The sequence below is a fragment of the Chiloscyllium punctatum genome, chromosome 8, assembly GCF_047496795.1.
Source record: "Chiloscyllium punctatum isolate Juve2018m chromosome 8, sChiPun1.3, whole genome shotgun sequence".
NCBI lineage: Eukaryota > Metazoa > Chordata > Chondrichthyes > Orectolobiformes > Hemiscylliidae > Chiloscyllium > Chiloscyllium punctatum.
The window spans coordinates 110,086,456-110,098,455 of NC_092746.1; the positions used below are offsets into that span (position 1 = coordinate 110,086,456).

The 12,000-nt window shown below is 49.2% G+C and overlaps 1 protein-coding gene across 6 annotated transcripts in view; it reads right to left on the reverse strand.

Annotated features, from left to right (window-relative positions):
* dpp6a (dipeptidyl-peptidase 6a) overlaps positions 1-12,000 on the reverse strand; it is a 1,516,786-nt gene that overhangs the window by 262,118 nt on the left and 1,242,668 nt on the right. For all 6 annotated transcript variants that reach the window (XM_072576237.1, XM_072576239.1, XM_072576236.1 and 3 more), the window contains one exon: positions 3,764-3,845. In XM_072576237.1, coding sequence (XP_072432338.1) covers positions 3,764-3,845 — 82 coding nt within the window. The remainder of the gene's footprint in view (positions 1-3,763; positions 3,846-12,000) is intronic.

Below are 12,000 nucleotides of genomic sequence, written 5' to 3' on the forward strand. Positions count from 1 at the left end.
CTCAGTAAGTCAAGGTCAGCCTCCGGTTCCAGTCCGGGGGTTCAGACACCGACAGTCAGGCCAGTCAGGGTCAGGACATTCTCCACATTAGGGGTGAGGGGTCAAATGCCAGGCAGACCGTCACTCAACCCTGACAGGAGCTATGTATACCTCCTGGTATGAGAAAGGGGCTGGTATGAAGGGTTGTGAAGTTTGGTGGCACAGCTGTTACTGTTGGAGACCCAGGAGAGTGAGGGCACACGCCTTGAACAGGCAAGGTGTTGCAGGGCGTAACGAGAACATAGAACATAGAAAAATACAGCGCAGTACAGGCCCTTCGGCCCTCGATGTTGCGTCGACCGAAGCCTACCTAACCTACACTAGCCCAATAACCTCCAGATGCTTGTCTAATGCCCGCTTAAATGACCATAAAGAGGGAGAGTCCACCACTGATACTGGCAGGGCATTCCATGAACTCACAACCCGCTGAGTAAAAAATCTACCCCTAACATCTGTCCTATACCTACCACCCCTTAATTTAAAGCTGTGTCCCCTAGTAACAGCTGACTCCATACGCGGAAAAAAGGTTCGCACTGTCAACCCTATCTAAACCACTAATTATCTTGTACACCTCTATCAAATCTCCCCTAAAACATCTTTTCTCCAATGAGAAAAGTCCCAAGTGCCTCAGCCTTTCCTCATACAATCTTCCTACCATACCAGGCAACATCCGTTTAGAGCATGAGCATTGATAGAAGCTGGGTATAGTGGCAGAGATGGAGTAAGTGTGAGGTGTCAGAGAGGAGAACATTGAACACAGAACAGAGAACAGTACAGGCCCTTCAGCCCTCAATGTTGTGCTGGCCTTTTATCCTACTCTAAGATCAGACCAATCTCATAACCTTCCTTGTACTAACTTCCATGTACCTCTCCAAGAGTTGTTTAAATGTCCCTAATGTATCTGACTCTACTACCACGGCTGGCAGTGCACCCACTAGTTTCTGAGTAAGGAACCTACCTCTGACATCTCTCCGAAACATTCCTTCAATCACCTTAAAATTATCCCCCCACATGACAGACATTTCTGCAATGAACATGGACCCCAAGATCCCTTTATTCCTCCACACTGAGTTGAAAAATGTGGTGCTGGAAAAACACAGCAGGCCAGGCAGCATCCGAGGAGCAGGAGAATCGATGTTTCGGGCATAAGCCCTTCTTCCTCCACACTGCCAAGAATCCTGTCTTTAACCCTGTATTCTGCATTCAAATTCAACCGTCCAAAGTGAATGGCTTCAATTTTTCCAGGTTGAACTCTATCTGCCAATTATCAGCCCCGTCCTGTATCCTGTCAATGTCTCGATGCAACCTACAGCAACCCTCCACACTATCCACAACTCCACCAACCTTTGTGCCATCAACAAACTTACTAACCTAGCGAGTTGGATTCAGGACATGGTTGAAGAGCTTCAGGGCAGAGGAGATGACCTGGGGGATGCAGTAAGAGAGAGACTCTCTGAGATTCTTGTAGAGAGAGGAGGAGGACTTCTTCAAGGTAGGCATCCTTGTAACAGGATTCACAGTCGGGTTAAAATCAACCAGGCAAAAGTGAGGACTGCAGATACTGGAAACCAGAGTCTAGGTTAGAGTGGTGCTGGAAAAGTACAGCAGGTCAGGCAGCTTCCGAGGAGAAAGAAAATCGATGTTTCGGGTAAAAGCCCTTCCGGGTAACAGTGTTGGACGAGTTTTGGGGCGGGGGTGGGTGCGGGGTTGGACAAGGTTTTGGGAGAGCGGGCGGGGTTGGCGAGAGTTGGGGATTGGTTGGTGGGTGGTGTTGGAGGGGTTTGGGGGCGAGTGGGAGCGGTGTTGGATGGGGTTGGGGGCCAGGTGGGGGGTGGTGTTGGAGGGGTTTGGGGGCGAGTGGGAGCAGTGTTGGATGGAGTTGGGGGGCAGGTGGGGGGTGGTGGTGGAGGGGTTGGGGGCAAGCGGGGGTGGTGTTGGATGGGTTTTGGGGCCAGGTGAGGAGTGGTGTTGGAGGGGTTTGGGGGCGAGGGGGGCGGTGTTGGATGGGGTTTGGGGCCAGGTGAGGAGTGGTGTTGGAGGGGTTTGGGGCGAGGGGGGCGGTGTTGGATGGGGTTTGGGGCCAGGTAGGGGGTGGTGTTGGAGGGGTTTGGGGGCGAGCAGGGGGGGTGTTGGATGGGGTTGGGGGCAGTTAGGGGGTGGTGTTGGAGGGGTTTGGGGGCGAGGGGGGCGGTGTTGGATGGGGTTTGGGGCCAGGGGGGGTGGTGTTGGATGGGGTTGGGGGCCAGGTGGGGGGTGGTGTTGGAGGGGTTTGGGGACAGTGTTGGATGGGGTTGGGGGGTAGGTGGGGGGTGGTGTTGGAGGGGCGGGTTGGGGGCGGAAGGGGTTGGGAGGTGGGGGCAGGGGCTTGTGTACCGTGTGCTGCTGCTTTGTCTCCTGAAGAGGGAGCAGACTTAATAGAAAACTCCCAGAGGAAAGGCATTGGATCGATTAACCGAATAATCAATTATCCAAGAGAAATAGTGCCCACCCATCTCGTTCGGACAATCGAGGTTCCTTTGTATCTGAATTAGGAATGATGCAGTATCTATAAAGTGTTCAAAACATTTTATGATTGACTGGATAGGATGAATAGTCAAGGTCTTTTCCCCAGGTTAGGGGAGTCCAGAACTAGAGGGCATAGGTTTAGGGTGAGAGGAGAAAAATATAAAAGGGGACCTCAGGTGCCAACGTTTTCTCACAGAGGGTGGTGAGTGTATGGAATGAGCTGCCAGAGGAAAGACGCAGGCATCAAGATGGGTATATGAACAGGAAGGGTTGAGAAGGATATGGGCCAAGTGCTGGCAAATGGGACTAGATTAATTTGGGATATCTGGTCAGCCTTGACAAGTTGGATGGAAGGGTTTAGATTAGATTATTTGCGGTGTGGAAACAGGCCCTTCGGCCCAACAAGTCCACACCGACCCGCTGAAGCGCAACCCACCCAGACCCATTCCCCTACATTTACCCCATCACCTAACACTACAGGCAATTTAGCATGGCCAATTCACCTAATCTGCACATTTTTGTACAGTGGGAGGAAACCGGAGTACCCAGAGGAAACCCACGCAGACACAGGGAGAACGTGCAAACTCCACACAGTCAGTTGCCTGAGGCGGGAATTGAACCCGGGTCTCTGGCGCTGTGAGGCAGCAGTGCTAACCACTGTGCTGCCCACCATCTGTTTCTGTGCTGTACGTCTCTATGACTGTGTATAATCACCTTAAACGCTGATGCTAATAACGTTGTCCATCACCCAAAAATGGCGGAAAGATCGAACCTGCACTGTTTGCCTGCGAGTTAACTGGAGACTGGATTGAAAAGCCAAGCCACACCGTACTGCATTTGGCTGATAACAGAGGAGCAATGTTCATACACTGGGATTCAGTCAAATGTCAGAAATGAATTAATGTTGGCCAATACAAAAGTAGAGTGAGAGGGCACGAACTACATTTTCAATCATGGAAGCAGCTACAATGCTTTGGACATTCAGTGCCCTTTGCAGTTATCACAACTCTACACTTTTAACCTGAAAACTCTTCTCCAAATGTCAAACTGAACATTACAAACCTGGTTAGGAAGAAAATCTAGACTCATTTGATGATGGAACTATCAATTTCCCTGAACATTTTCAAACTTCACTTTGACTCAGAGTTGTTGGTAGAGCCCTGGGAGATGCTAAGGAAACACAAATAGCTCTGCACGAATGAGTAAAGCATGTTCTCACCAGCTGTTGGCCTTTGACTCCCCAGCCTGCGTACAGCAGTTCCGCATCCCTCACCTCAGGTGGATTCAAGGTGAGGTGCTCCCTGTATCAGAAGGAAATAGCAAGGGAAAAAAAAATCATCAGATTCTGATTACTCGAGTATTTTATAAGGCCCGCGAGAGCAAAGTGCTGCAGATACTGAAAATCTGAAACAAACACAGAGAATGCTGGAGTAACTCAGCAGAAGTATGGCCGAGTCTGTGGAGCGAGAAACAAATTTAACGTTTCAACTCTTCCTCAGAACTGGCAGCAAACATTATTCACTCACCCCTCTAGAGACAATCCAGGAATCCAGCAAGCATTTTCAAATCTCCAATTACAGAGGCTGTCATCAAGTGAAGCAGAAATTGACAAAGGTTTTGATCTACATTTATTTTCCTTCAGACTCCTGTTTCTTATGATTTGTCTAAATGAGCCTGGAAAAAATTAGCACGTCAGACTTTAATACTACTGTACAGGGAACACAAACTCTGCTTTGAATGTTAATCCCCCCGAATGTTTAATACAGTGACAATATCTGTTAATGCCATAGGCAGGGAATGGATGGTTATAATGGTTAGCCAGTACCTCCCGACCTGGCGTGGTGACTTCTGGCCTGGTGCAGTGACCCCCAGCGTGGGGTGATGACCTCTCAGCTCCCACAATGGCTTCCTGGTGTGGTTTGTTGCCAGCATGGTGTAGAGCCAGGGCCCTGTACAGACTGGAAGCTAGGTGTCAGCGTGGTCTGTTGTACTGAACTTTATGTCTGTAATGCTGGATATTTTATCATAGTATTGACTAAGATCTTGTAACTAAAGAAGCTGTGCCTAGTACTTCTGTATCTACATCAGTGCTGTAATTGGCGACATATAGACTCTCATTGAAAAGATATGACAAGAAAGGTTAATATTCTAATTCTAATGTCAGATTCAGGATATCCAAGAGTCCCTTATTCATTTAACAGTAAAATAGTATGGATGCTGGAAATCTGAAATAAGCATGCAGATCTACCTAATCAGACTCAAAACATTAACTCTGTTTCTCTCTGCACGGGTGCAGCCAGATCTGCTGAGTTTCTCCAGTATTCTCTGTGTTTATCTCTTATTCAACACTTGACTGGTAATCACGGCATTTCAAGGTGTCCTTGGAGAGTGCAGCTTCCTAACAAGGAGAGGATAAAGCAGGCTGGTATTTGAGAACAAGACAGAATTGGATCTTTGTTCCTTGATATTCAATGGCATTACCATCATCGAAGCTCCCACCATTGACATCCATTGACCAGGACGAGCCATATAAATACTGTGGCTACAACAGTAGGTCAAAGGTTAGGAATTCTGCAGCAAATTACTCACCTCCTGACTCCCATTTTCCAACACTTGGCCTTAAATACCTTGGTGTGCAACTGCATATCGAAATACTGCTTCAATGTTATGAGGGTTTCTACCTCTCCCACACTTACAGACAGTGAGTCCCAGATTCCCACCACCCTCTAAAACTTTTCCTCACGTCCCCTCTAAAACTTGTGCCCTTTATCTCAAATGGTGATGGCCCCAGCCTCACCCATTCGGGTGAGTGGGCAATATCTCTGTACTACATCCTCAGGAGAATTCATACTCTCAACAAACAGTATTTCAATTCCATCTCAAACATCAAAAACTGTAAGTACAACAAACTTTTATCCACCCACCTCAAACCAGCGCTCCTCAAACATTCCAGAAGATTCCCCTGGCCTCGGAAACGCCATTAGCCATGCGGCTCATGCAGCTACCACCCCCACGCTGAGTGATGATGTCACTTCCGCCCACATCATGGCCACTCCCACAGCCACTTCCGCCCCTCACATCATCGCTGATGCCACACGCTCAGTGACTCCCGCCACCCCTACTGCCATGATCACCACCACTTCTGCCTCCACCAGCGCCATTCACCTGCATTCTGCTGACACACCTCCCACAGACCCCACTGTCACTATCCCCACACCCCAGAACCCCGAGGGCAACATTACCCCAGCTCATACCTCCACCCCCATTCCCCCCACCATCACACCCACTCCAGGTACTGGCTCCGACCCCACTCCCAGCTCCACACCCACACCAGATCCCAGCTCCCGGGCTGCCGAGTTTTCACCATCCCTCCAGACCTCCCACTCACTGAGGACGAATGATCAGTCCTCAGCAAAGGACTCACCTTCATCCCCCTCCGTCAACGCATCAATGAATTTAATACACGACGTGACATCGAACAATTCTTCCGTCGCCTCCGCCTCCGAGCTTACTTTCACAATCAGGACTCCCGCCCACCTTCCGAGGACCCCTTCGCCCACCTCCAACACACTGCATCCACCTGGACACCCCGCGCTGGCCTATTACCTGCCCTCAACCTCTTCATTTCCAACTGCCGCCGGGACATTAACCGCCTCAACCTGTCGTCCCCCCTCCCCCACTCCAACCTCTCACCCTCACAACGCGCAGCCCTCCAACCCTCTGCTCCAATCCCAACCTCACCATTCAGCCAGCGGATAAAGGGGGCGCAGTGGTAGTCTGGCGCACTGACCTCTACACCGCTGAAGCCAAACGTCAACTCGAGGACACCTCTTCCTACTGCTCCCTCGACCATGACCCCACCCCCCATCACCAAACCATCATCTCCCAGACCATACAGAACCTCATCACCTCAGGAGATCTCCCACCCACAGCTTCCAACCTCATAGTCCGGGAACCCCGCACTGCCCAGTTCTACCTCCTTCCCAAGATCCACAAGCTTGACCACCCTGGCCGACCCATTGTCTCAGCATGCTCCTGCCCCACTGAACTCATCTCTACCTACCTTGACACTGTCCTATCCCCCCTAGTCCAGGAACTCCCCACATACGTTCAAGACACCACCCACGCCCTCCAGCTCCTCCAAGACTTCCGTTTCCCTGGCCCCCAACGCCTTATCTTCACCATGGATATCCAATCCCTCTACACCTTCATCCGCCATGACCAGGGCCTCCAAGCCCTCCCTTTTTTCCTCTCCAGACGTCCCCAACAGTACCCTTCCACTGACACTCTCATTCGTTTGGCCGAACTGGTCCTCACCCTTAACAGTTTCTCCTTCGAATCCTCCCACTTCCTCCAGACCAAAGGTGTAGCCATGGGCACACGTATGGGCCCCAGCTATGCCTGTCTCTTTGTTGGCTATGTAGAACAGTTGATCTTCCGTAATTACACCGGCACCACTCCCCACCTCTTCCTCCGCTACATTGATGACTGCATTGGCGCCACCTCGTGCTCCCGTGAGGAGGTTGAGCAATTCATCAACTTCACCAACACATTCCACCCTGACCTTAAATTTACCTCTGACACCTCGCTCCCCTTCCTGGACCTCTCCATCTCCATTAGTGACGAACGACTTGACACTGACATTTTTTACAAACCCACCGACTCCCATAGCTACCTGGATTACACCTCTTCCCACCCTATCTCTTGTAAAAATGCCATCCCGTATTCCTAATTTCTCCGCCTCCGCCGTATCTGCTCCCAGGAGGACCAGTTCCACCACAGAACACACCAGATGGCCTCCTTCTTTAGAGACCGCAATTTCCCTTCCCACGTGGTTAAAGATGCCCTCCAACGCATCTCGTCCACATCCCGCATCTCCGCCCTCAGACCCCACCCCTCCAACCGTAAGAAGGACAGTACGCCCCTGGTGCTCACCTTCCACCCTACAAACCTTCACATCAACCAAATCATCCGCCGACATTTCCGCCACCTCCAAAAAGACCCCACCTCCAGGGATATATTTCCCTCCCCACCCCTTTCCGCCTTCCGCAAAGACCGTTCTGTCCGTGACTACCTGGTCAGGTCCACACGCCCCTACGACCCACCCTCCCATTCTGGCACATTCCCCTGCCACTGCAGGAACTGTAATACCTGTGCCCACACCTCCTCCATCACCTCCATCCAAGACCCCAAAGGAGCCTTCCACATCCATCAAAGTTTCACCTGCACCTTCACCAGTTACCTCATTTCTCCCCCCCACCTTACCTCAGTTCTAACTTTCCCACTCAGCACCATCCTCATGACCTGTCCTACCTGCCAATCTTCCTTCCCACCTATTCGCTCCACTCTCCTCTCTGACCTATTACCTTGATCCCCACCCCCATTCACCTATTGTACTCTTTGCTACCTTCTCCCCAGCCCCATCCCCCTTCGATTTATCTCTCCGCCCTGGAGGCTCCCTGCCTCATTCCTGATGAAGGGGTCCTGCCCGAAACGTTGATTTTCCTGCTCCTCGGATGCTGCCTGACCTGCTGTGCTTTTCCAGCACCACTCTGTTCTAGACTCTGATTTCCAGCATCTGCAGTCCTCACTTTTGCCTAAGTGATCAATTAATACATACAATAATTATTTCTAGTTCGCCATCAACTGAGAGACCACGTATTCGAATCCTAGGTTAGTTCCATAACCTTCTGACTTTGGAATGGAGTATGGTCGTGGTGTAAAGAATTAGACTCATTCATAAAGAGCACACTGTTTATTCTCCAGTTGAAGATTGGTTTAATACCTTGTATCACCAGCAGGTGGCATGGCTATCTCAATATTTTCTTTCTGCAGTGGTGCAACTAACCCTTCAGGCACTGAAATGGCAAGCCCATGAAAATCTCCCAAACTAACTCAATTACTGCTGCAGCTCCGGGTTTCAACGCCTTACGAATAGACCCATATTCTCTGTGTCTCTCCCAGTATCTTCCAAAGACCTTTCCCAGACATTCATCATCAGCTGAGCAACAACCATAATTGTCTCCTCCTCCTGCTCCCCTGTCAGCCTCTCTACGCAGTGTGGGCACTAGGAGCCAGCAATGACAATGTCCTCCTCATACAGTCAGCCCACCGAAAGGTATAAATATCGTCAAGTTCTCCACTTTGGGAATCTCCTGCCCCTCTGGCATCGTCACGTTCTTCAAGCACCTCACTTTGTTCCCCTAGCCTGATCTCTCCTTCAAAAACATTTGTCTTCCATCAGTGATATGGAATTTTTCACTGAGATAACTTGCCGCTTTTACACGAAGTGAATCCTACTCGAGTGCTTTAATCTCCATCTCATATCCACTTGCAATCTACTTCCTGAAATCAACTGTAAATCTCTCCATCCATTATCAACTCAACAAAGCATATTCTTGACCATCCCATTGACGTTGTGATCCTCTGTGACCTTTGTACTCCCAATGTTTCAGTCACTGTGAAGGGCACCTCTCACCATTTCTTTGTATTCGTTGCTACCCTCGTTCCCTCTGTAGAACTTCAGCATCCTTTAAAATAATTTCACCCCAAGTTATTAAAGCAACAATTTCAAACCTCCAACTCCTGAACTTTTGGGCTTCCATCTTTTTGTGCAGAATCCTTACAGTCCGGAAACAGGCCATTCAGCCCAACAAGTCCAAACTGACCCTTTGAAGTCCATCCCACCCTGACTCACCTCCTTACCCTGTTCTTGTAATCCTGCATTTGCCAAGGCTAACCTACACATCCCTGGGCACTATGGGCAATTTAGCATGGCCAATCCAAGCAACCCGCACATCTGTGGGAGGACACCAAGTGGAAACCCACGCAGACGTGGGGAAAATGTGCAAACTCCACAGGCATTTGCTCAAGGCTGGGATTGAACCCAGGTCCCAGCGCTGTGAGGCAGCAGTGCTAACCACTGAGCCACTACCCAAAAATGCACGCACTGAATTCATGAGCAACTCACAGGCATTGCTTCATTGAAGCACCAGCACTGCAGATTGTCATCGTCAATTTACTTCCATATTTAATTAACTGTTTCTCTCACCTTCACCTCTAAAGTAGAGCTAAATCATTAATCACCCCCATCTCTCATCACCCCTATCATTCATCATCCCCAATTTTCAACACCTCCATTTCTCATCACCCCGATCATTCATTACCCCTGATCTTTCATCAGGTTGATCTTTCATTACCCTGATCTTTCTTCGTTCCCATCATTCATCACTCCCATTTTTCATCTTCCCCATCATGCTTCATTCCTGGTATGGACTCTGTGGGATCTTCCTGTGCTGCATTTTTAGGAGGAGGCCCCATGAGACGTAAATGTCCTCAGGCACTTAACAGGCCAGTCTCTGGCTTTCCAAACCATGAAGTCCCCAGTACTGTGGACATTGGCCCTGAGAGCTGCCAGCTACTCAGAGAGAAAAGGGAGCTATGGACGTTGATGGTTGAGCCAGCATTTATTGCTCATCACGGGTTAGCATGGAGAATATTGTGGTGATCTGCCTTCTTTAACCACCACAGTTATTTGGTGTGGCTTGACCCATAATGCCCTTAGGGAAGGTGGGTTCCAGAATTTTGACTCAGTGATAGTGAAGTAATTCAATCAAAGTCAGGATGTTGAGTATGTTCGAAGGTAGTGTTCCCATGTATCTGCTGTCCATGTCCTTCTAGATGGCAGTGGTCAAGGATTTTGAAGGTGCTGCTAAGAGGTCTTGGTGAATTTATGAAGTGCATCTTGTAGATAGTACACACTGCTACTCCTGAGCAGCGGTGTCGGAGGGAGTGACTGTACATAGATGTGACGCCAGTAAACTGAATGTTGTGTTCTGGATGGTGTCAAGCTTTTTGAATATACTTGGGGCTGCACTCATCCAGGCAAGAGGGGAGTATTCCCTCACACTCCTGACTTGTGCCTTGTCGATGGCAGACTGACTCTGGGGAGTCAAGTGAATTGCTTGCTACAGGATTCCAAGCCTCTTACCTGTTCTTACTATCACAGTATTTATAGGCTGGTTCAGTTCTGCTTCTGGTCAATGGTAACACTCAAGATGATAGTGGGGATTCAATGATGGTAATGCTTTTGAATGTCAAGGGCTGAAAGTTACTTGCCATTTATCAACCCATGTCTGGATATTGTTCAGGTTTTGTTGCATTTGAACACAGATGGCTTCAGTATCTGAGGAGTCAGGAATGGTACTGAACATTGTGCAATCACAATCAAACATCCCCACTTTTGACCTTCTGATGGAGGGAAGGTCATTGATGAAGTAGTTGAAGATGATTGGGTCTAGGACACTACCCTGAGGAACTCCTGCAGAGATGTCCTAGTGCTGAGGTGACTGACCTCTGACAACCACGACCACCTTCCTGTGTGGAGAGTTTGCCCCCAATACCCATTGATTCCAGTCTTGCTAAGGTTCTTTGATGCCACACTGGGTCAAATGCAGCTTGATGTCCAGGACTGTCACTCTCTCCTCACCTCTGGAATTCAGCTCTTTTGTGCACGTTTGACCCAAGGCTGCAATGAGGGCAGGAGCTGAGTGGCCCTGGTGGAACCCAAGCTGAGCGTCACTGAGCAGGTGCTGCTTGATAGCACTGTTGGTGACACCTTCCATCACTGTACTGATGATTGAAAATAGAATGATGGGGCGATAATTGGCCAGGTTGGATTTGTCCTGCTTTTTATAGAGGAGGTGCCAGTGTTGTAACTGTACTGGAACAGCTTGGCTAGGGGACCGGCAAGTTCTGGATCACAAGTCTTCAGTACTATTGTGGGAATGTTATCAGGGCCCATAGCCTTTATAGTATCCAGTGTCTCCAACCGTTTCTTTATAAAAACAATGATTGCAGATGCTGGAAACCAGATTCTAGATTAGAGTCATGCTGGAAAAGCGCAGCAGTTCAGGTAGCATCGGATGGTCCACTCGGCACTTCTGACTGAAGATTGTTACAAATGCATCAGCCTTACCTTTTGCCCTTTTGCACTGATGTACTGGACTCACTTATCATTGAGGATGGGCATTGTCCACCGTTATTCACAACTGAATGTGGGAAGTCGGCAGAGCTTAGATCTGACCCGTTGGTTTTGGGATCACTTAGCTCTGTTTATTGCTTGTTGCTTATGCTGCTTGGCATGCAAGTAGTCCTGTTTGGTAGTTTCACCAGGTTGATACCTCATTTTTCGGTGTGCCTGGGCTGCTCCTGGCATGCCCTCCTGCACTCTCTATTGAACTAGGGTTGATCCCCTGGCTTAACATAATAGTCGAATAGGTGGATATGCCAGCCCATGAGGTTATAGATTGTGTTGGAGTACAATTCTGCTGCTGTTAATAGCCCACAATGCCTCATTGATGCTCAGTGTAGAGTCGCTCGCTCTGTTTGAAGTCTGTTCCATTTAGTATAGTAATGGTGTTATTCACCAAATGGAGGTTATTCCCAATGTGAAGG